The sequence below is a fragment of the Artibeus jamaicensis genome, unplaced genomic scaffold, assembly GCF_021234435.1.
Source record: "Artibeus jamaicensis isolate MK-2021 breed Jamaican fruit bat unplaced genomic scaffold, CSHL_Jam_final contig_1410, whole genome shotgun sequence".
NCBI classification, from domain to species: Eukaryota; Metazoa; Chordata; class Mammalia; order Chiroptera; family Phyllostomidae; genus Artibeus; species Artibeus jamaicensis.
This window is the reverse complement of record NW_026521281.1, coordinates 835,006-860,319: the sequence shown is the minus strand read 5'-3', so window position 1 is coordinate 860,319 and position 25,314 is coordinate 835,006. Positions and strand designations below refer to the sequence as shown.

Here is a 25,314-nt window from a genome sequence, read left to right as displayed (position 1 = left end):
ATGGTTGCCTCTTGTGCGCCCACCTACTGGGGAAACCCGGCCCACAACCCAGGCATGTACCCTGACCAGGAATTAAACCAACAACCTTTTGTTTCACAGGCCAGCACTCAATCCATTGAGCCACACCAGCCAGGGCTATTTGCCAATATTTTAAATTGTATACTGCTACTCTGAGTTATAGTAAGTCAGCTAAACTTGTCAGATATATCTTTTTTTTCCTGGGCAGGTTGTTGACTGATTTATTCCTTTGTCATCCAGAGAAGAAGACCCTATTGACAGGATATCTTAAGTTAAGCTTCCCACCTCTGCCAGTGACCTGGCTTCTTGCCTTGGATAGGTCTTTTCTTCCCTGGCACGTGAACTTTATGCCTGCCCACCTCAGGAAGATCCCACCCCTTGGATGAGTGGTAGCATCCAGTAAGGCCTTCAGTTGCAGGGCCTCTGGGGCTCAGCGTTTCTCTCATGTGGCCCACAGCTCAGATGAAGTGATTCTGAAGCCTACTGGAAGTCAACTGACTGTGGAATTCCTGGAAGAGAATAGCTTCAGTGTGCCCATCCTAGTCCTGAAGAAGGATGGATTGGGGATGACGTTACCCTCACCATCATTCACTGTGAGGGACGTGGAACACTATGTTGGTAAGCAACACAGACCCTCTTAACCTTGATGTTTCTCATCAAGACCTGTGACCCTTCCCCTCAATACACTTTTTACATTTCCTTTCTAGCCATCTTGGGGATCTGATGTGAAGTGCCTGGCTCAGAGTCATTCTGTGGCACAGCTAGAACCAAAATCCTGTTCTTTTCTTTCTTTTCTTCCTAACAACACAAAACCCCAGGCTGAGCCTCATTTTTTACTTGGGGAATTTCAGAGATTGTGGTGGTCTCTCTGTCTTCTCTTGAGATAAGAAAGCCTTTGACTTTTGGCCTCCTGTGCCATTTGTCTTCTAAGCATGAGTTTTGGGGGATAGGAGGAGAAAAACTGAAGAATTAGGGTCCAGACAAATGGATTGCACTATGAGAGAGGCTGTGTGTTAGGTAGTTCTGTTGCCCTAGCAGTGCTGGACCAGCACATATATCTAAGGAGAGTGTGAGGGATTCCTACACCCACCTCTCAAACATGCACATCAAAATATACTGTTTGATGAGAGAGGTTTTGAGTGTAAGGCCATTCTAGGGACTGGTAAGGGGATGAGATACTCTTCCTTGGTCTGTGAGACCACTTGGTACAGAACCCATCTCTTTACTCCAGGTTCTGACAAAGAGATTGATGTGATCGATGTGGCCCGCCAGGCTGACTGCAAGATGAAGCTCGGTGATTTTGTGAAATATTATTACAGTGGGAAGAGGGAGAAAGTCCTCAACGTCATTAGTTTGGAGTTCTCTGATACCAGGTAGGAGGGCAGGGCTGAGTAAAAAAGCCTGACAAATACCTGCAACTTGTGATATACTTGGTATATATTGGTGTTCCCTCCCTGCTGGTGGTTTCTTACTTTGGGATGGGGAGCTGGTTTATATTTTTCCAGGGTAGATGCTCACATTGTAACAACTAAATCGTATTTTTCCTTTACAGTTTCTAGCTTTGGATAAATTATATAATAGCTATTTCAATTAATTTTTATTTCCTTCAAGACTAGGACAGCTTTTTTAGAACTTCTGATATTTAGAATGTGGCACAGTCACTTGTTTAACTCCCAGGATAGGTCCTCTGCCCCTGGAAACAGATTGACTAAAATTACCTCCAAATAACTTCTTTGAGGATAAGGTTTCTTAGATTTGAAAAAGAGGAAAAAAAGCTTATGACCATTAAATGATTCTATCTGGACTCATGTACTCAATAGATATATGTGGTCTTCTCTGTGCTCAGAACTGTGGGAGAGCCCCCCAAAATCATAACATACCCTTTGCACTTAGGAAACTTACTGTCTGATTGTTTACCTCTTTAACTTTTAATTTTGACATAATTATAGATTCACAGAAAGTTGCAAAATAATGTACAAGGAGGCCCTGTGTATCCTTCAGCCAGTTTCCCTCAATGGCAACATCTTACAGTAACTATAGTACAATATTGAACCCTTGCTGTTGGTTTTAACATGAAAAGTTACCCTGAAGGTGTTTTTAAAAACCTGTGTTTGTTTATACCTCACTTCAGCTTGAAAGACTATTTCAAGCAGCTTATCGAGAGAGGGAGAAAAAAGAGAAAATTAGAATTAGAGCAAAATGAAGATGTTGGGTGATCTGTAAATAAAATGCATGTATAAATGTCTAGATAGTTGGTAAAGGATTGTAGAGTTTTCACTGTATTTCCTGAAGGTCAGAACAAAGAAAGGAATGCAATATTATAAGATTTGTTGTTTCACATAGGATAAAAACAACCAGATGTTTGGGAGAAACATTTCTTTACCTAGAACTGAGCCCAGAGAGGTTTCTCTAATGGTTCCTCATAAAGAAGACATTATGAGGTGGGGACAATACAATTAACTGCTGTAAACCAAGTGAGTGGGTCTGGGTTGGGGGAGTATGAACATATAGTAGAGGAAATGATTGCCTCTGACTGGGAAAGGCTGTGGAGCTGGAACTTTGAGAGCTGATTGGAATGAGGATGTTGACCAGACTTAGAGAAATAAGTGTCCTATATACCACTAGGGATTCTGTGGAGAGAACATCTTTGTCTTATCTGACTCTCACTGGGACAGGGGGCATTTTATTCAGACTTCAACATCAGTTCCTAACCAGCTGACATCTGTTCTCCATTTCTTCCTTGCTAGACTTTCTAACCTTGTGGAGACACCCAAGATTGTTCGGAAGCTCTCATGGGTGGAGAACTTGTGGCCGGAGGAGTGTATCTTTGAGAGACCCAATGTGCAGAAGTACTGCCTCATGAGTGTGCGGGATAGCTATACAGACTTTCACATTGACTTTGGCGGCACCTCGGTCTGGTACCATGTGCTCAAGGTAGGAATAGATATGGCTTCTGGAGGCAGTCAGGCCTAGGACCATCCTGTTTGTTTCAGGTGAAGATTTTATTACTTTTAAAAAAAGGTTTTATTTATTTATTTTTAGAGAAAGGGGAAGGGAGGGAGAATGAAAAGGAGAGAGATATCAATGTGTGGTTGCCTCTCCCATGTCCCCAACTGGGGACCTGGCCAACAACCCAGGCATGTGCCCTGACTGGGAATTGAATCAGCAACCCCTTGGTTTGTAGGTCGGAGCTCAATCTTCTGAGCCACACCAGCCAGGGCTATTTATTTATTTTTAGAGAGGGGAAAGGAGAGAGAGAGGAAGAAAAATATCAGTGTGTGATTGCTTCTTGTGTACCCCACATTGGGTACCTGGCCTGCAACCTGGACATGTGTCCCAGCTGGGAATCAAACCAGCAGCCCTTTGGTTCAATCCAGTGAGTTACACTAGCCAGGGCTAACTATTATCTCTTAATTGAACCAAAATATAATATACTCCTACCACACTATGTATGGGAATGTCCATATTTACTGTTCAAATTCCTGGTAACTTGAGAAACTTCCCTTCTCCCCAACTTTATTGGGTATAATTTATGTACCATAAGATTAACGTTTTAAGTGTATAGTTTGATAAATTTTGACACTGGTGTATAGATGTATATTCTACCACTATCAGGATAGAGTTTATATGAGAAAGTTTTAAAAAAATGTTTTATTTTTGCTTAGAGAGAGGGTAAGGGAGGGAGAAAGATAGAGAGAAACACATTGATGTGAGAGAGAAACATCAGTTGGTTGTCTGTATATGTACCCCAACCAGGGGACTGAACCTGCAACCCAGGCATATGCTCTTACCAGGAATCGAACCAGGGACCCTTTGGTCTGTGGGGTGATGCCCAATTGACTAAACCACTCCACCCAGGGCTGAAAAGTCTTTTTTTTTTTAAATGTCAACTTTTCTATAGACAGTTTCCCTTTTAGTTGATGTTGCAGTTTTGTAATTAGCATATTAATTGCTGATAACTATAAAGGATTTTTGAGGTCTGGAAAAAATTTTAAAGTAATTTTGATTGTTTTCCACCACAGGTCATACTATTTAGTTTTCTTATGAGAAATGTCAAGGAAGGAGCAGAAAACAGATATGGCTCTTGTCCAAATGATCACCAATCCTGAAGTAGTTGTTTCCATTGGTTTCTCATAAAAACACTGGAGCATTTAAAAGAAAGTGCCATTGTGCAGATGTTAGATTTAACTTTTTATTTTATTTTATTTTATTTATTTATTTTTAAAAGATCTTAAATTTATTTGTCTTTAGAGGGTAAGGAAAGGAGAGAGGGAGAGAAATATCAATCAATGTATGGTTGCCTCTTATGTGTCCCCTGCCGGGAACTGGCCTGCAACCCAGGCATGTGCCCTGACTGGGAATCGAAGCCACAATTCTTTGGTTCGCAGGCCTGTGCTCAATCCACTGAGCTATACCAGCTGGGGCAACTTTTCATTTTTTTAATAATTTATTTTTTATAGAAGAATTATAAAATTAATAGGAAGAAATTCTGTGTGTCCTTCACTCAGTTTCTCTAAATGTTACCATTTTATTACATTATTTTTTTTTCTCTAAAACAAACATAATAAAATGGATTTATATATATTTTTTCTGGAACATTTAAGAGAATTGTAGACATGTCCCTTTATCTCGTGATAATTCAGTATGTATTTCTTAACCAGAGGGACATTACAGTAGAGTTATCAATGTCAGGAAATTAATATTGATGTAATACTGTTATTTAATCTACAGATCTGATTCAAATTTCTCTAATTATCCAATAGACAACTTCTACTGTTGTTGCTTTTCTGCATTGAAATTTATCATGAAATATTAAAGCAGTCAAGCTGTGGGATGGGGATATTTTTGTGTAGTGGGTTTTTGTGTCTTTTCTGCCAAATTATCTATCTGATGATTATCCAGGCAAAATATAATTAGCAAATAAAATGTTCTTTTAACAGATAATCACCTAACATAAAATCTTTCAGAAGTCCTTGGGCGATTACTGAACTTTTAAACTTTTATTAGCTTTGATTGCAGGTGTAAGAAGGAATACTCTCTGTAAATGGCATTTAGGCAAATTCAATTTTCTTCTCATCAGTAATGTGGCCTTAAATTCTCTTAGGGCTGGTGGTATTGATCTTTTCATCTATAGAGGCCATTTTTCATTTGGCATTGCATCAAAAACAGGAGCCTTTAGTATACATTTGTGCTAAGTTGAACAATTTTGTTTGAAATACCTTTTCTAAATTATTTTTGTCAATCTTATAGAACCTGAAAAGTGGAAAAGCACCTTTTGCAGTTTTCTAAATCTACATAAAAATGGTTTTTGGATGGATTTTGGGAAAAATTCTGGCATACTCCATGGTCTTGGGGCATGGGAGAGAGAAAATCCTTTTGGAGACCTTCCTGGAAACCCTTGGTGTTTCTGGCATTTCAACATCTTTTCGTTTCAGGGTGAGAAGATCTTCTACCTGATCCGCCCAACTAATGCCAACCTGACTCTCTTTGAGTGCTGGAGCAGCTCTTCTAACCAGGATGAGATGTTCTTTGGGGACCAGGTGGACAAGTGCTACAAGTGTTCTGTGAAGCAAGGACAGACACTTTTCATTCCTACAGGTCTTCCCTGGGCCCCTCTGGGAGCATTTGAGGAGGGTGGGAAGAGGGAGAGAGCTTGTGCCACCAGACCCAACCCCCTCCCACAATGTGTGGATCTGATTATGTGGGTTATCCCTTTCTTATCAGCTGAAGGCTCAGAACTGAACCTCAAGAAAATTCCCATGGTGGCTAGTGGGCAGCATGGTCACTTGGGAAGGTTACTGGTGGGGAGGCCCTGGAGGAGGCTGATAGACTGCTTTGCACTAGGCTGATTGCAACTTGGTGGACAGATAGAGAACAGGACTGTAAGCCCTGTGACTACAGGGATAGCGACTGGGAGGCTGGCTTTGTAGGCTGGGTTGGGGGTGTGTCTTTTTCCCCTAAACAATACATGTATGGGCTTCATCCCCAGAATTCTGAATTTGTAGGTCTTGGGTGGGATCTGAGTGTGTGTATTTTGAAAAAGCCATTCCAGTTGCCTCAATTTGGGAAAAGTTGACATATTTACTATGTTTAGTCTTCCATTAACACAGTAAGTCCATTTATTTAGATTTTTAATTAAAATTTTTTTAAATTTTCTTTGTCCCATTTTCCCCCTTCACTGCCTCCACCCTGCACACCCTCTCCCACCCACATTCTCCCATTTTAGTTCATGTCCATGTGTCATACTTATAAGTTCTTTTGTTTCTACATTTCCCATTCTATTCTTACCCTCCCCCTATTTTCCTTTTAAAGATTTTATTTATTTATCTTTAGAGAGGAAGGGAAGGAGAGAAGGAGAGAAATACCAATGTATGGTTGCCTCTCGTGAGTCCCCTGCTGGGAACTGGCCTGCAACCCAGGCATGTGCCCTGACTGGGAATTGAACCTCGATCATGTGGTTCACAGACCCATGCTCAATCCACTGAGCTACACCAGCCAGGGCCCCTCCCCCTATTTTCTACCTACTATCTCTGCTACTTATTTCTGTACCTTTTCCCCCTCTCTCCTCCTCCCACTTCCCCTCCCCCGTTGCTAACCCTCCATGTGATCTCCATTTTTGTGGTTCTGTTCCTGTTCTAGTTGTTTGCTTAGTTTGTTTTTGTTTCTGTTTTAGGTGTGGTTGTCAGTAATTGTGAGTTTGTTGTCATTTTACTGTACATGTTTTTTATCTTCTTTTTCTTAGATAAGTCCCTTTAACATTTCATATCATAAGGGCTTGGTGATGATGAACTCCTTGAACTTGACCTTATTTGGGAAGCATTTTATTTGCCCTTCCATTCTAAATGAAAGCTTTGCTGGATAGAGCAATCTTGGATGTAGGTCCTTGCCTTTCATGACTTTGAATACTTCTTTCTAGTCCCTTCTTGCCTGAAAGGTCTCTTTTGAGAAATCCGCTGACAGTCTGATGGGACCTACCTCCTTTGTAGGTGATTGTCCCCTTATCTCTTGCTGCTTCTAGGATTCTCTCCTTCATTTTAATCTTGGCTAATGTAATGATGATGTGCCTTGGAGTGTTTCTTCTTGGGTCCACCTTCTTTGGGACTCTCTGAGCTTCCTGGATTTCCTGGAAGTCTATTGCCTTTGTCAGATTGGGGAAGTTCTCCTTTACTATTTGTTCAGATAACTTTTCCACTTGTTGCTTTTCCTCTTCTCTTTCTTGTATCCCAGTCTGGATAAATGTTTCTTCTTTAACTCCTTGGTTGTTGGACTTCCATACAGTTCAGTCTTCTGTTAGTACTGGTTGTTTTTTTGTTTCTAAATTTTTGTTTTATTTTGGTTGTGCGAGGAGGCACAGTGTGTCTATCTACGTCTCCGTCTTGGCCGGAAGTCTAAACTGATTTTTAAATTTCTTGATTTTAGAATTAGTGTTAGATTTTCTCAAACCATTTAGTAGAATTCTCTAGTGTGTTCTTATAGACCTAGAAATTTCTTTTGGAGGAAGTTTTTAATTAGCATTGAGTTTGCTTCAACTTTATTAGGCTATTCAAATTATTTCATAATGGGGGCGTTGTGATAGTCTGTGCTTCTAAGGAATTGGTCCACTTTAAGTTGTAAAATTTATGTGTGTAGAATTGTTCATAGTATTTCTTTATTATACTTTTGATGCCTTCCAATTATCTAGTGAGATCCTTTGTTTCATTCCTGATATTAGTTATTTGTGCCTTCTCTTTTATTTTGTGTAAATATTGATAAAGATTTATCAATTTTATTGAACTTTTTAAACAACACATGTTTCATTGATTTTCTCTCTTGTCTTTCTGTTTTCATTTTCATTGATTTCTGCTTTTATCTTTGTTTTTTCTTTCTTCTACTTGCTTTTGATTTATTTTGCTCTCCTTTTCCCAGTCTTGAGACAGGAGCTTAGATAATCAATCTTAGACTTTCCCTGTTTTCTAATGTAAGCTTTTAGTGCTATAAATCCCCCTGTCACTGATTTTCCTGTCACATATTTTGATATGTTGTATTTTCATTTTTATTTAGTTAAATGTACTTAAAAAAAATAAGACACAATTCACATGTCATAAAACTTAACCATGTTCAAGGGTGCAGTTCAGTTTTAAAAAATATTCACAGGGTTATGCAACCATCACTGCTATGTAATTTTCATCACGTTAGAAAGAGACCCTGTGTTTATTAGCAGCCACTCTGCATTGTTCCCTCCCACCAGTGTCTGTCAACCACTTTTGTACTGTGTATATATTTGCCTATTCTAAATATTTCATGTAAATGGAGTCCTGTAATAGGTGATCTTTTGTATCTGGCTTCTTTCACTCAGCATTTTATTTCCTTTTCTTTTTTTTTTTTAAATTACTTACTTTTAGAAAGAGGGGAAGGGGGTAGAAACAGAGAGAGAAACATTGATCAGTTGCCTCTTGTCCTCCCCCAACTGGGAACCTGGCCCGCAACCCAGGAATGTGTCCTGATCAGGAATTAAACAAGCGGCCTTTCCATTTGCGAGGTGATGCCCAACCCACTGAGCCACACCAGTCAGGGCTCAGCATACTGTTCTCAAGGTTCATTCACGTTATAGCACATATCAATACTTCATTCTTTAAATGGATGAGTAAGAGTCCACTCTGTGGATCTATCCAATTTTGTTTATTCATTCATCATTTTATGGTTCTTTGAATTGTTTTTACTTTTTGGCTATTATTGAATAATGCTGCTATGAACATTCATGTACAAGTTATTGTGTTGACATCTATTTACAGTTCTCATGGGTACCATATTTTTCAGACTATAAGACATATTGTTTCCCCCTGCCCCCCCAAATTTGGGAGGAATAATGGTTGTTAATGCTGCTGTTGAGTTGTTTACATTTACATTGGTGAAATATTATTTATGTTATTAAATATTTTACCACATTTTTTGCTTCAAGAATTTTTTCCCTATTTTCCTCCTCTAAATCCTAGGTGTGTCTTATGGTCCAAAAAATACAGTGTATACCTAGGAGAGCGTTTGCCAAATCCCATGGTATCTCTGTGTTTAATTCCTTGAGGAACTGCTAAACACTTTTCTAAAGCAGCTGCATTATTTTGCATTCCAGCCAGCAATTTATGAGGGTCTCAGTTTTTCCACATCCTCTCAATGCTTGTCCTTGTCTGTCTTTATGATTATAGCCTTTCTAGTGGGTGTGAAGTGGTATGTTCTTGAGATTTTAATTTGTGTTTCCCTAATGACTATTGATGTTGAGCATCTTCCATGTGCTTATTAGACATTTGTATATATATTTTTTGAGAATGTCTATTCAAAAGCTTTGCCCAGTCTTTTGGTAATCTGTCTTTTTATTATAAATATTCTTTATATATTTTAGATGTTAGACTTTTATCAGATATATGATTTGCAAATATTTTTTGTCACTCTGATTGTTGTTTTTTCATTTTCTTGATATTGTTCTTGACATTGGTCAGAAGTCCAGTTTATTTTTTGTGTTGTTGCTTATGCTTTTGGTATCATCTCTAAAGAGACCATTGCCTAATTCAGACTCATGAAGATTTATACTTGTTTTATTCTGAGAGTTTTATAGTTTTAGTTCTTTAGATCTTTCATCCATTTCAAGTTAATTTTTGTATATGATACAAGGCAAGTTTCCAATTTCATTCTATGGTATGTGGATGTCCACTTGTTCCAGAACCACTTGAAAAGACTGTTCTTTCCCTATTGAATTATCTTGATATCTTTGTAAAAAATCAAATAACCATAGGTACATTAGTTTATTTCTGGACTTTGAATTCTATTCCATTGTTCTATATGTCTATCCTCATGACAGTATCACAGTGTCTCAATTACCTTTTTAGTAAGTTTTGAAATTGGGAAGTGTTAGCTTTCCAACTTTGCTTTTTTTGTCAAGATTATTATTGGTATTCTGGGTACCTTGAATTTCTATATGAATTTTAGCTTCAGGTTTTATATAGGCTTCTTAGTGGTTACTCTAGTATTATTTTATATCTATCTACCTTATCACAATCTACAGGTATTGCCATTTTAATTGACATTTAGCCAGCTGGAGGCAAGGGTTGAAACCTTACCTCTTTTCACATCCCTTTACCCTTCCCATTTATAATGTATTTGTCTTAAATATTTCAAAACCATATAACACAGTGTTTTAATTTTTGTTTCAACCATCAAACATAATTTGGAATACCCAAGAGAAGGAAAGTCTGTTTTATTTACCTATATTTTTCACTCTCTTGTTCTTCCTTCCTTCCTGGTATTGTAAGATTCCTTCTTTGATCATTTCTTCTCTGTTTATAGTCAGGGTAGGTCTGCTGGCAACAGATTCTCTTAGTTTTTCTCTATCTGTTGCTGTCTTGATTTTCCTTTCATTCCTGAAGGATAATTTTGCTGGCTCTAGAATTATAGGTTGATAGTTCTTTACTTTTAGTGCTTAAAGAATGGTGTACTGCTTTCTTCTGGCCTCTGGTTTCTGATGAGATTTCAAATATCATTTAACTGTCACTCAAGTTGTTTTTACCCCTTGAGGGTCATTATTTGATACTTTCTACTTTTTAAAAAGTTTTTAGCAGTGTACGACATGTATTTTGTGAGCTTATTCTATATGTATTCACTGAGTTTCTTTTTTAAAAATTATTTTATTGTTATAGTTGACTGCCCCCCCTCTTTACTTCCCCCCACCCCAACCACACGCTACCTGCCTTCCTTGCTTGCACCTTCCCCCTTGGTTTTGTCCAAGTGTCCTTTATAGTAGTTCCTGAAACCCTTTCCCCTATTGCCCCCTCCCCACTCCCCTCTAGTTATTGTTAGATTGTTCTTAATTTCAATTTCTCTGGTATGGAATTTGCTCAGAAAACTAAAAATAGAGCTGCCTTTTGACTCAGCAATTCCACTGCTGGGATTATATCCTAAGAGCCCTGAAACACCAATCCAAAAGAACCTATCGCCCCAATGTTCATAGGAGGACAATTGACAGTAGCCAAGTGCTGGAAGCAACCTAAGTGCCCATCAGTAAATGAGTGGATCAAAAAACTGTGGTATATTTACAGAATGGAATACTACGCAGCAGAGAGAAAGAAGGAGCTCCTACCCTTTGCAACAGCATGGATGAAATTGGAGAGCATTATGCTAAGTGAAATATACCAGGCGATAAAAGACGAATACCATATAATCTTACCTTTAATGGGAACATAATCAACAGAGGAAAAAAGCAAACACATTATAATCACTGAGTTTCTTGAATGGATAGGTTTATATCTTTTGCCATGATTTCTTTAAATACTTTTTCAGACCAACACTCTAACTTCTCTTCTTTTGGGTCTCTGATTATATGAGTGTTACATATTTTGTTGTGGCCCAAGGTCTCTGAGTTTATGTTTTTGTCAGTCTGTTTCCTTTCTCTTGTTCTTATTAGGTACTATCTTCAAGTTCTCTGATTCTTTTCTCAATCGTCTTCATTCTACTGTTGAGCCCTTTCCTTGCTTTACTTATTTCATATATAGTATTTTTCAGTTCCAGTATTTCCATGCTTTTTATTTACATCTTCTTTCCATTTCTCTTTTGTTTGTTTCACACATGTTGTAGTTGTTCATTGAAGCAGTTTTATATATCAACATCATATTGATTTGGTTACATTTTGTAGAATGTTTACTATATGGTGAGGCAAGTCACCCCCACTGTCCCTATAGCCATCTGCTTTTCTCTTTTATAGTTTTCTATTCCCAGGCATCATGCTTTTTCTGCACTGAGCACTTGGTAACTGATTGGTAAATTGAATTTCCCTATTAGAGATTTGAGTTGGATTAATTTTCATCTTGGGAGAAATTTTCACAAATTGGTGCAATCTACTTAGTTCTACAAGAGTTGAGTGTCTGTTGTCTGCCCCAGCATTTGGCTCAGTGCTAGGGACAAACATTCAATAGGCCATTTCAGCATAACATTCTCATAAACATCATAAAGGCATTCACCAGAAGTTCTGGGAACACAGAGAAGAACACTTAGTCTAGCCAGCAGTTTGTTAAAATCTCAGAAGAGTGATACCTGAAGGGTAAGTAGGGACTGACCGAGGAAAGAAAGGCAGGAAAGACATCTTAGACATAAGGAAAGGCATAAGGAAACAAAGCAAGGTTGTGTGGTACAGTTTATGGATACTGGACCCTAAAGATCAAGGGCTGGGAGCAGATGAAGTTGAAAAGGTAAGCAGGATGAACTTACCCTTCAGGTAACTAGAGACCATTAAAAGCTTGTTTTATTTAATTTTTAATGGACATTTCAAATGTACCAAAAGATATCAAGAGTAATATAATGAACATTTTTATGTGTTTATAACTTAAATATAAGTTATTACAAATATATTTGCAGCCTTCTGTATACCTTTCTTTCCTCAGTTACATTCCCATTTTTCCTTTCTCAGAACTAGCCGTTGTCTTGAAGTTGCTAATTAACCATTCTTATGAATTTTGATCTCTTTATTATATAGGGAGCCTCATTAAGCAATATATCATGTTGTTTTACATATTTTTGAATATTTTAGAAATGGAATCATCATATTTGAGATACATTCTTCTCAACTTGCCTTTTTCCCTGAACATTGTGATTGTGAGGTCCATTTTGAATCATATAGCTGAAGTTCATTCATTTTACTTCCCAGTGTTCCATTGCATGAGTATATGGCAGTTTATTAATTCTTTGGTAGGGGGCCTTTTCACTGAAGAGTTTTGAGCAGGGGATGACAGGGACAGATTTGTATTTTAGATGTATCACTTTGCTCTGGGATGTGAAAGATAGACTTCGGAGGTTGCGATTGGTGTAGAGCAGTGGTTCGCCAATACTTTGGGCTCAGGACCCTTTTATATTCTTACATGTTATTGAGAACCCAAAAGAACTTTTAACTTTTGGGTTTATATTAATATTTACTATGTTATAAATTAAACAGGAAATTTAAAAATATGAATCATTAAGAGATAATAATAATAACCCCATGACATACTAGTATAACAATTTTTATGAAGAATAACTATTTTCAGTCCAAAAAAATTTAGTGAGAAGATTGATATTTACATTTTTGCAAATATTTTAAATGTTTGCAAAAATATTTAAACAACTGGATCCTCAAATCTGCTGCTGCGCATTGTCATATCATATCATATACCCTCTGGAAAATTCCACTGTACACTCATGGGAGAATGAGGATGAAAAAGACAAATCACACTTTAGTATCATCATAGGCATAGTTCTGGCCTTGGATATGCTCTGAGTCTCACAGACCCCAAGGGTCCCCTGGAGCACACCTTAAAACTCCTGGTGTAGAGGAACCAGTTTGGAAGCTGTTGTAAGTAGCCTAGATGGGAGATAATGAGGTGTCCAACCAAAGTATTGGTAGGATGGTTGGATGGAGAAGGGGAGGTGAATATGAGAGAGATTTAAGGAGAAAAATCAGAAGGTTCTAGAAGGTAGTATAGGGTTAAGGACAAGGAGAATAGAGTTCCAACGTAGGTGCATGCTTCACAACCAGCCTGTGAAGTGGACATTCAGCTAGAAATGGCAGAATTTGAACCCAGATCTGTCCAACACAGTAACTCTGTTTTATCTAGGGCAGAGTGAGAAGGGGTAGTCATGGCAAGGAGGTGATGTGCTTCTTAGAGACAAGGGAGAGGATGGGTGAGGCAACAAAGAGATTTTGAAGTGGTGAGGAGGGAAGTAGGAGTTTATTAACTCCATAGATTGTTCTAGTTCAGGATTATAATGATGGTAGACTTTGCCAGGATGGGTATTGGGAGAACGAAGGGACCCAAAAATGTTCTGAATCAGAGGAACTTAGAATGTTTTGAGTTATTGCCATGCTGACTGCTAGAGCTGAGTTGTGTTTGAGCCGAGCAGGTAGTGGAGATGTCTTCCGGCTCTGATTTTGCCTTGTTGCATGGCAGGATGGATCCATGCTGTGCTGACCCCTGTGGACTGCCTTGCTTTTGGAGGAAACTTCTTACACAGCCTTAACATCGAAATGCAGCTCAAGTAAGTCCTGAGGCTGTGGTGACCCCAAGTTGGCCATTCCCAGTTGCTAGAGTTTTGGGGTTCTCTTGTACAGTGTGGAATGCAGCATCACAGGAGACCAGATGATCAGAAAGGAATGGATACCGGTTCCTGGTGCTGTTCAGTAAGAGGATGAATATCTCTTTCTCACTTAGTAGTTATGTGACTTTGGGGATATCACATAACCTTTGAGCCCAAGTTTTGTAACCCATCAAGTAGGGTCTTTTAGAGTAGTTGTGAGGATTAGAGATAACGGATACAAAGCATTCAGGACATTAGCTGATACATAGTAGGTGCTCAGTAAAGGGGATCCTTATTATTGTCGTTGTTCCTACTTCCTCCAGAGCTTATGAGATTGAAAAGCGGCTGAGCACAGCAGACCTCTTCAAGTTCCCCAACTTTGAGACCATCTGTTGGTATGTGGGAAAGCACATCCTGGACATCTTTCGAGGTATGAACCTCATTGCCAACTCTCCCTTTCACCTTGATCCGTGAGCATGTGTGTGCGCATGTCTGTGCATGTAACCATCATTTCAATCAAGATACGGTACTATTCTATTGCCACAGAGATTTTCCTGGTTCTACCCATGTGTAGTCTCCCCCACTCTGTTCCCCTGTACTGTCCATAGCTTCTGGAAACCACTGATCTGTTTTCTATCTCTATAATTTTGTTATTTCAAGAATGCTATAAAACTGGATTCACACAGTGTGTCATCTTTTGTGATTGGCTTTTTTTTTACTAAGCATGGTAAAAAAGTAGGGTAAAGCATGGATTTAACCTTATAAAAAGATTTTATTTATTTTTGGAGAAAGGGGAAAGGAGGGAGAAAGAGAGGGAGAGAAACATCAATAGGCTGCCCTTCCTATGCCCTCAACCGGGAACCTGGCCGGTAACCCAGGCATGTGCTCTGACTGGGATTTGAACCAGTGACTTTTTGGTTTGCTGGATGACATTCAACCCACTGAGCTATGTCAGTCAGGGCTGGATTTAACTTTTTTATTTAGCAAAGGTGACTAAGAAAATGGGATAATGGTGAAATTATTCCTGTTTCCTACCAATTAAAGTAAGAAACTCAGTCTGGATAGTCTCAGTTTCCTGAGAAACTCTGCTTCCCACGGGGACAAGGCCCAGTGCTGATCATCCTGGCATCATTGTGTTGTTCTGGGTATCCACCCAGTGGAAGCTCACCTGCTCAGTTTCCTCTTACCTGTTCTGCTCTGAGTAGAGTGGTTCCCTTGATCAGACCTGAGAGTCTTCAAGGTGATTTGACCAGGGGGAATCAGTATCAGAGTTATAAAGAACCTCAGAGACAAGTTTCCTACCTAATACCTCAAGATCCTGTTCTGCCACCTAGATGGACTGTCACTTAAGTTTTCATTTGGAGGGTCGATGAGTAACTGCTTATGACTTGTTCTGAATAGCTCGGTTCAATAGAAAACTCTTTATTGAGCCTAAATCTGGCTGTTTGTCATACCTTCCTCCTGGAGTAACTCAGAACAAGCACATTAATGGCCCTTCAGATCTGTGTAGATGGCAGTCATGGTCCTCCTGAGTGTTGCATTTTGAAACTCAAGTGTGGTGAGAGAAGCACAGGCCTTGGAGTCAGACACACAGTTTTAATACTGACTGTGATACTTTACTAGGTATATGTCCTTGGTCAAGTTTCCTTGCCTGTCTGAGCATCAGTGTCCTGAGCTATAAAATGAAGATAGTGGTACTTGGCACACGGGGTGGGATATAAAGAGGTCAAATGCCTGACACGTAGTAGGTACTCATTAAATGAACACTATTACAAGAATGAGATCTCTAGTTGTCTAGTAGGTTTAGAACCTTGTCCATTTTCTCTGGTTCCCTGAAAAAAGTAGCAAGCCTTTCACTTCCCTTCATGGCTTTGTTCACACTCTGCCTTCCTCTTCTACCCTCTAGGTTTACGAGAGAACAGGAGACACCCTGCCTCTTACCTGGTTCATGGTGGCAAAGCCCTGAACTTGGCCTTTAGAGCTTGGACAAGAAAAGAAGTAAGTATACATATTTCTCTGCCTCCTCTAGAGTTGTGCCCTCCGCAGGGACTGGCTTTGTGTAGACACTTTGGGAAGGTGGAAAAGACCAGGGAGGCTTGTGGGTTCCTGGTGCTAGATTAGAGGACTGGGCTAGGACTCTTTGGGTTACATTATTAAATGTTTCTTTCTGGTTATAAAAAAGCAGTACGTGCTTACTTTAGAGAATTAGAAAAATACAGAAGAGTATAAAGAAGGGAAAATACGACCTGTAATTTTAATACTCAGAGGGAATTAGCATTAACATTTGGGTATATTTTCTTCTGATCTTTCTTATGTGCATTTTAAAAATGTAGTTGCTGTCATCCTGTACATACAATTTTGTATTTGAATTGATTGGCTTATCTTCTTTTTACTTTTAAAAAATTTATTTAATTATTGTTTAAGTACAGTTTTCTGTTTTTTACTCCCATCCCAGCCCACCCCCCCAGTGCTCCCCACCCCCCTCCCAGTTCCACCCCCCCCTTAGTTGTTGTCCATGTGTCCTTTATACCTGTTCCTGTAAACCCTCCCCCTTTTCCCCTGGAATTCCCTCCCCTCTTCCCTCTGGTCACTGTTCTCTATTTCAGTGGCTTATCTCAATTTTCTTATGTCACCAAAGTTCTCTGTAAACATGTAATAGTTACAGGATACTCTTTTTCAGGGTTGTACCAACCTTACTTAACCACTTGTTTATTGTTGCTTCCTTTTTCTTTATTCATTTATTTGGGGGATAGTTAATAGAAAATCATGCAATGGGTATGTGTCTGCATTAGTCTTTGTCCCTCATCTCTTGTTTCTTCAGGATAGATTCCTAGAAGAGTAATTGCTGCCTCAAAGTATATGGAAAAAAATGTAAGACTATTGCCAAAATGGCTCTTTAGGGATATATCAATATCCATCTATCCAGTTGAATACTAAACAGCTGTAAAAGAGATTAAGAAAGCTCTCTGTGTACTGATTTGGAAAGATTTCCATAATCTGTCATGTAGAGGTGTAGAATCCTGTGTATAGTGTGCTACCTTATGTACTACAATTACATTTGTGTGTGCCTGTATTTGTCTGAAGACACACTCTGGAGGGATGCAGAAGAAACTAATAAAAGTAACATATGGGGGTGGCCTAATGGAGCCGATGAGGCTTTTCAATATATATCTTTATATATTATTTGATTTTTGAATTATGTGACTAGACTGTTTATTAAAAATGTTGACTTTTTAAAAAAGCAATTTTAAGAAATGCAAAAAATAGAAGACATATCAACACATTTCTTTATCTTTCTGATACTTTTTATAGACTTTTTAAAGTCACATACAGTGACCTAAGAAGACCTTTAGCCACTGCAGGATTGACTTGCACAATCTCCCCATTTTCTGTTGGCAGTCATCCCCTCAGATACCCTTGAACTTCATGTGTTGTGCCTTCTCTTGCTCCCTAGGCTCATCTGTGCCTGGCCTTAGCCTGAGATTCTGTTTCTTTTCATCCCTCAGGTGTGGCTATCTTGACTTTCATCTCTTACGTCCCTCCCCGCCACCATGAAGTGAACTTTAGAGTAACTGTGTCCCAGAAACACCAAAGGGGTGGGAACTGGATGGGCCCTAAGCACTCATGCCTTGGGTCAGGATGGCCCAGGGCCCAAGGGATGGTCCCAAATAGTGTGGCCAAAAGGAGCTGGTGAAGAGTAGGACACAGATCTGAGGAGCTCATGCTTATGGAAGAAGTCTTTCGTGAAGTACAGGTGACTTCCATGAGAGGCATTGGCTCCCTCACCTTTCCAGAGCCTCTGGGCTGGGAGGAGGAAGCTGTTAAAGTTATCCAGCTGGGTCACGTGGCTTCTAGGTGCCATCCCTTGCCCAGCCACCAAAATAAATTCCAGGTGGATGAAAAGAATAAGAGGAGTAAAAAGAATGAAATCATGGGAAACAAGGAGTAAATGCTGAGGAATTTTTATCAATCCTCTGGATACTGAAGTGAAGTGAAAACTGGTGGAAGAAATCCCAAAGGAACAGCTTGAGAGAGCTGGCTGTGTAAACATGAAAATCTCAAGGACTCAAAAAGATTGCAAGTGAATTAAGAGAGACAACCAACATTTCTCCCTCTGGATCGCTGTCGAGCTAGCTGTGGGCTGGTAGCTACTCAGCACTGAGTTCCGTCCTCACAAGTGTAGTAGAGGCTGGGATGTCCCCAGAGATCTCCCTTAGGTCCTCGACTTTTGAGGGATGTGCCCAAGTCTTCACCCGAGTCCCTCACATGTCTTTGACACTGTCCTTCATCAGATATATGTCTTGCAAATATTTTCTCTGTGTCTGTGGTTTGTCTTAACAGTGTTTTTCCAAGAGAAATTTTCTTTTTTTAACTCCAGTTTATTGTTTTCTTTTCCCTTTTATGGTTCATAATACTTGTATCCTAAGAAATCTTTGCCTAACTCAAAGTCATACGAATTTTCTTCTCTGCTTTCTTCTAAATGGTTTATAGTTTTCAATGTTACATTTAGGTCTGTGATCCATTTTGAATTTGTATGTATGTCTGTGTGTGTGGTGCAAGATATGGGTAGAGGTTCTTTATGGGCATATGGTTATCTAATTGGTCTACTACTATTTGTTACTACCCTTTCTCCATTGCCTTGGTACCTTTGTCAAAAACCAGTTATTTATTTGTATGTGGGTCTTTTTCTCTCTTCCTCATGCTTTTTGTTTGACAGGCTCTTCCAGACCATGAGGATGAGATCCCGGACACAGTGCGGACTGTACAGCTCATTAAAGATCTGGCCAGGGAGATCCGCCTGGTGGAAGTAAGAAACTTGGGAGCAGGGAAGGCGTTTGGGAAGGGATTGAGGTTCAAGTAGCAAGGTCAGGCCTCTGCAGTTGGCATAAGAACCTAGGGGAAGGGTTGGGAAGGCCCCACCAGGGACTCTGTTTATTCATTTATTTATTCATTCAGATAATTCTATTATGTGCCTCAGGTGTGCCACACATTGGGCTCGGTGCTTAGGATACATAATTGGTGCCTGCCCACAAAGAACTCACAGTCTGGAAGCGGTGCTGGGTGAAGTTAACCTGTCTAAGTCTCAATTTCCTCATCTCCAAAGTGGAGATAATTGTACATACTCAGGGGTTGTTAAAAGGATTAAATAAGGTAATAGAGTTTGAGCATTAAGTATAGAGCTTGGCACACAGTAGGTACTCAATAAATTCTGATAGTGTGTCATGGTGGTAGGTGGTAGAGGTCATAGTAGTAGCAGTTGTTAGTTGTTGTTATTAACTTTTTGACTCAGTCTCTGCATTGTGCAAAATGACACTCCCCCCAGGTCGAAGATGATTACAAAGCCATGTTCCCACAGGTGGCATAAACCATGAGGCAGTAAGGTATAGTGGTAAGAGACTCAGAGAAATGTGGGTTCTAGTTCCTGCTTTGTCACTTGCAAGACTTTCAGAGCCTCAGTATCCTTATCTGTAAAGTGGGGATAACTCCACTTTTTCAGAGTTTTGTTAGAATTAAAAACTGATGAATGTAGATCCCCTTGCACAGTGCCTGGCAGAGTTAAGGACTGAATAAAAGTGAGCCGTGGTTATTAATAGACTTTGCAGCAAAGACAGAATTCAGTGTGGGCTGGTGAAGCAGCAGAGGCACCAGAGAAGAATTGGACTTCAGGAAGTTTAAATTTTCCTTTAGCTCAGAACCTGTAAAGTTCGATTTAGCACGAAATCCATGCTGGAGGGTGGTCAGAGTTGATCACAGGAAGTTGGGGGAAGTTGGGCTTCTAGCCTTACTGCTTATAGCATGTTTCACTACCTGCAGCATAGCTTCCATTGTCCACCTCCGACCTCATTTTCCTGCATTCCTATTTGTCAGAATTCTTCAGGTTTTATTAGAAGGCCAGCTCTTCTCACTTCAACCAATTGTGTATACACAGAACTTTGGGTTAGTTGGAAGGGGACTTAGTAATAGGTCATATCTGATCCATTGGCTTTCAAATATTTTATTTTCTTTTTTGCCTTGGACTGTTATTTATTTACTTATTTATTTTGCCATTTTTTAAATTTTTAGCTTCAGAGATCAGACGAGATCGGGCGCATTCAGGGTGGTATGGCCGTAGACCCATTTTTTAAATTTTTAATTGTTGTTCAAGTATAGTTTTCTGCCTTTTACTCCCATCCCAGCCCACCCCCACCCTCCCAACACCCTCCCGTTTTCACCCCCTCTTGTTTTTGTCCGTGTGTCCTTTATACTTGTTCCTGTAAACCCTTCCCCTTTTCCCTACTTTCAAATCTTTTAAAGCAATGGAATCCTTTTTTTCAAATAAGATTTTACATGGAAGTCCAATATATATAACCAGTCAAAGCATAGCTGATATGACTAAGGTGAAGGTGATAGGCTTAGAGCTCCATTTGTTCTTCTTGTTTGCCTTCTACCTCCCTCCAGTCCCCACGGCTCCTCCAAAGAAGCTCAAAGGAGCCACAGAACATCTTTGAAAAGCACCTTTCTAGTCTAATTTTTTAATTTTATAGCTGAGTCAACAGAGCCCCAGAGTGGTTAGATCACTTTCCCGAGGCCACGGAGTTAGCTAGTAGCAGAATTAAGACCAGAACCTCTCTGTTTCTCTCAGATTCTTCAGTCCTTAGAGTTGGAACCACATAGTGTAGTACTCAGTTATTTTGTCTCATGTCAGCTGCTCTTGGAGCCTTCTCTCTCAGTTTTGACAGCAATGCTGGGCTTTCCCTCTGCTCGCCTTCTCCGTATTTGTCAGTGGCTGAGTAAAGAAATGTCACCCAGTAAATTCTTGATGACTCATCATGCAAAAACTAGGGTGTGCCTGTGTGGAGCATCTGTAAGCCACTTCCACGGCAGTACTGCCAGTGCCATGAATAGACCTCTGCTGTTAGCAGAGAGAATCCTTGAGTAAGCTCTAACCCCCTTGTGTACTAACACTCCTGTAGGATATCTTCCAACAGAAGGTTGGGAAGATGAGTAATATCTTTGGGATGCAGAGAATCTCCCTAGCCGGCTCCATTCCCTTAAGCAGAGCAGCCCATTTCACTTCAGTAGTCATGTCCAGGCCACCACTGCCCTTCAAAAGTGATTCAGAGAAGAAAGGCTTGAATCACTAAACAAAGGACTTCCTTGAAGCCCAAGGAACTCTTCAAGAAGGCAGAGCAAAAGGGCAAGGAGAGCTCAGCCTTGGGGCCTTCTGGTCAAGTGAGCTATAATCTCATGGACATACACAATCATCAGGCCGTGAAGACAGGTTCTTCCCAGAAAGCAAAGGTGGGTGCTGGCCCATGGGTTCAGCCCAACCCCTTTGGGTTCCTTGAAAGAGCAGGGACAGAATAGCCTGTCCTTTTCCCTTGAAAAGGACAGGCTATTCTGTTCTCCCACCTCCCTTATGGCCCCTGATATTTGGCTACCAGTCCCACTCATTTAACAGGCATTTATTGAGACCTTGTCTATGCTGGGCACTGTGATGGGTGCTGTAGATGTAACTTTCAAGAGGCTGAGAGGCTAGTGAGAAAGATAGACATAAAAACCAATGAGTGCAATGAAGTGTTGTGGATGCCACAATCAGGGATGTGTGTGGGACCCTGAGACACAGAGGGGATGATTCTATCTGGTTAGGGGCAATGGTCAGGAGCTCTTCTCAGAAAATGTCACATGAGCTGAATCTTGAAATGCTGGAATGGGAATGATATTCAAGAACATGTTATATGAGTGCCAGGTTGGAGTCTTAAAAAGGTCCATGAGAAAAGCTATCCTCCAGGGCTCTACCTTGCCTCAAGGTTGTGGTGCCTTCCATGGGCTTGTGAAAGTGCTCTTCCCTCTTTTTAGGGAACATGTTTTATAAGATTGATAGTGTCCCCCTGGAGCCAGCCATACACTCTCAACTTCCTACTCCTTTGATCATTTGGGGTGGGCATGAGCTGGGGAGACAGTGTAGCAGAAACCTTTGTTTAGGTGGTTTTGACAGTGAACTAAACCGGTGAAACCAGAGGGAACTGGATGACCTGATTCACATGGGAGACCCAGACAGGTGACAACTGAGCCTCCTCCTTTTGCAGTTCAACATCACTGGTACCTGCTTGAATGATTCAGATGATGACTCACCAGACGTGGACGTTGGTGGGAATGAAGGCCCAATGGCCCTATTGATGTCTAATGGCAGGTGAGATGGGAAGAATGAGCACAGAGATACTGGGACTGTTGGTGGCAATATGCCACTGACACAGGGCATGGAATTGGGACCTGGGACTGGAACATGGGTTGGGGAGGGACTACACTTGGGGAAATACCCAGATATTATCAAATATCATTGCTTAGTTCAGAGAACCATTGTGTGTTTGTGTGTGGTAGGGGAGAAGTCTGGAATCTAATTGGTAATCCTCAGAAAAATCTTGTATAAGATCTAGAAAGTTCAGCAACTCAGAACCACTGGCAGGTATAACAGGTAGGATAGCATACTGGTTAAGAGCATGAACTTTTTAAAATACCTTTTGCTGTTCAATTTTTAGCAATTTATTTTGCAGAAATATTTGCACAGGTATATAAAGAGAAATGTTCACATCTTTGTTTATAATAGCAAGTAATTGGAAATGTTCATCAATAAAGGTAGGATAACTAAATTATAGTACATCTAGAATAGAATACCATGCAGCTGTTAGAAAGGAATTAGTTTAATTATCAACATGGAGAGATCAAGGTAAATTCTTAAATGAAAAAGTCACTTTATAAAATATATAGGGATAGTTCCATTTTGATTTTTAAAAAACATTTTTAAATTAAAAAAGTTTTAAATGCATGGGTACATATGTATGCTTGTGTATAAAAGTACTATACAGATTTTTTCTTTTATTTTTAATTTAACTTTTTCAAAGGATTTTAAAATTTAATTTATACAGTTTAAAATTAAAAAACCATTAAAGAATACATAGTGAAAAATTTTGCTCTCCTCTCTGTTCCCCAGTTCCCCTCCTCATGGATAACCAATGTCAATGATTACCTTCCAGAGATAATTATACACATTCACACAAATAAATATATTTATTTATATAAATATATTTCTTTATACTTGTCAACCAAACTTAGTAATTACCTCTGGAAAGTAGGATAGGGAGGCAGTAGAGGAAATTTGCACTTCAATAGTATTTGAATTTTGTACAACGATCATGTATTACTCTTCTTAAAATAATTTTTAAGAGAACATTTTCTTTTTTTAAGAAAAAGATTTTTATTTATTTTTAGAGTGAGGGGAAGGGAGGGAGAAAGAGGGAGAGAAACATGGATTGTTGCCTCTTGTACGTGCCTGACTGGGGACCAGCCCCACAACCCTGGCATGTGACCTGACTGGGTATTGAACCAATGATCTTTTGCTTTGCTGGATGCCCAAACAACTGAGCCACAACAGCCAGTTGTGGCAACAGAACATTTTCTAAAAGAATAAAAGCTGTTCACAACAAAAAGCATGGACTTTGGAATCAGACAGTCCTAAGTTTGAAGCTCAGCTCTGACATGTATTCGTGTGTGATGACGGCAAGGTAATTAACCTGTCTGCCTCATTGTTTTCATTATATCTATTCTACAGATAAAACTTATTTAGGGTTGTTGGAAGAATAAATGAGATAAATATATATAAAGTGCTTATCAGAGGGCCTGCCACATAGCAAATGCTTGATTAATGGGAGCTCTTATAAATACAACGATGAGGTTGAAGATGAGAGGTGATGAGGATGGTGATGATGATATGGGTATGAACGCTGACTAGGTTATCAAAAATCCTGAAACATATACAGGCAGAAGATGGTAAGAGTTATCATCTGGACACTAAGAACACCAGGCAGGAGCTGTCAAGAGCCGAGTACAGAGTATGAACATTGTGGGTGCTTAAGCAACAAGGATACCTTAATAGCCTTTTTGTGGGAAAAGGTTGTCTTCAGATGCCAAGGGTGAGGTGTAGTAGTTCCACCTGGCTGAGAAATAAGGGAAAAGAGAGTGTGAGAGTAGGGCAGATCCTGAAAGCAGTACAGCTATCCTTTGAATTTGAGAGCCTTGTGACTAAAGAATAAGATCAGTGAGCATTGCCTTTGTCTAGAACCAATGGTTGGTCTGTGGGGAAGAGAAAATTGAGAGCCCTAAGGGTCCAGCCTGTAATGGCTACTGGGGACACAATGAGACATTTCCCCTTCCCTACCAGTCTTTCTTGTGCTGCTTCTGTTACTTCCTAAAGCTGCAGAGGCTGCTTTTAAGTGAACCTACAGAGTCAAGGTATAGAAATATTTACAGACCAGATGATATTATGTCTGGGCTTTTCTACAAAGTGATCCAATGTTTTGCGGGGACTGAGGTGTAAATGAAACAAGATTGGCTGTGTGTTGATGATAATTGCTGAACCTTAACTGGGTGATAGGTATATTGCAGTTTTGTTATACAATACTTTTATATCCATGTATGTTGGATATTTTTCATGACTAGAAGTTAAAAAGATCGCGGCATAAATAGCTACCATTTACAGAACATCTTCTCTTTATCAGACCCTATCTTAGCTATTTACATACATTATTTTGCTTAGTACTCAGAGCAACCCTGAAGGTCAGTGTTGTGACCTCTGTTTTATTAATATGGAAACTGAGGCACCAAGAACTTAATTATATAAAAGATTAGTTACCATTAGGCACTTGCCATGTGTCAGTCTCTACATTAGCTCATTTAATCCTCCCAACAACTCTGTGAAGTAGAAAATAGGCCAATTTAATGAGAGCTAATTCACTGGAAGCTAGTTCACCAAATAATTATTTGCCGAATATATCAAATATACTAATTTACCAAAACCATATTTCTTTTTAACAAAAAGGTTTATTTTGGAAGTTTGTACTGGTTAATATTGTTTACTATGTATAACACGATTATTTAAGGCATGATTGAATTTCACTTCCTTTACATATTTTAACAGCTTTTTTCAGGTATAATTTCCGTATCATACAATTAACCTATTTTAAGTGTACTAGTAAATGACTTTTAATAAATTTAAGGAATGTATAAACATCACCACAATCCAATTTTAAAACTTTTCTGTCACCCCCAAAGATCTCTTATACCCATTATAGTTCATCTTGGTTCCCTCCTCCAGGTGCAAGCAACCACTAATCTATTTTCTGTATGCATAGATTTGCCTTTTCTAGATATTTCATATAAATGGAGTCACATAATATGTGGTCTTTTGTGTCT

General features: G+C 39.5%; 1 protein-coding gene across 2 annotated transcripts in view; it reads left to right on the top strand.

Moving 5' to 3' along the window:
* PHF8 (PHD finger protein 8) overlaps positions 1–25,314 on the top strand; it is a 93,371-nt gene that overhangs the window by 26,936 nt on the left and 41,121 nt on the right. For both annotated transcript variants that reach the window (XM_037153670.2, XM_037153671.2), the window contains exons 5-13: positions 476–636; positions 1,250–1,391; positions 2,766–2,952; positions 5,454–5,616; positions 13,959–14,046; positions 14,409–14,515; positions 15,992–16,083; positions 18,803–18,892; positions 22,155–22,258. In XM_037153670.2, the coding sequence (XP_037009565.1) occupies positions 476–636; positions 1,250–1,391; positions 2,766–2,952; positions 5,454–5,616; positions 13,959–14,046; positions 14,409–14,515; positions 15,992–16,083; positions 18,803–18,892; positions 22,155–22,258 (1,134 nt within the window). The remainder of the gene's footprint in view (positions 1–475; positions 637–1,249; positions 1,392–2,765; positions 2,953–5,453; positions 5,617–13,958; positions 14,047–14,408; positions 14,516–15,991; positions 16,084–18,802; positions 18,893–22,154; positions 22,259–25,314) is intronic.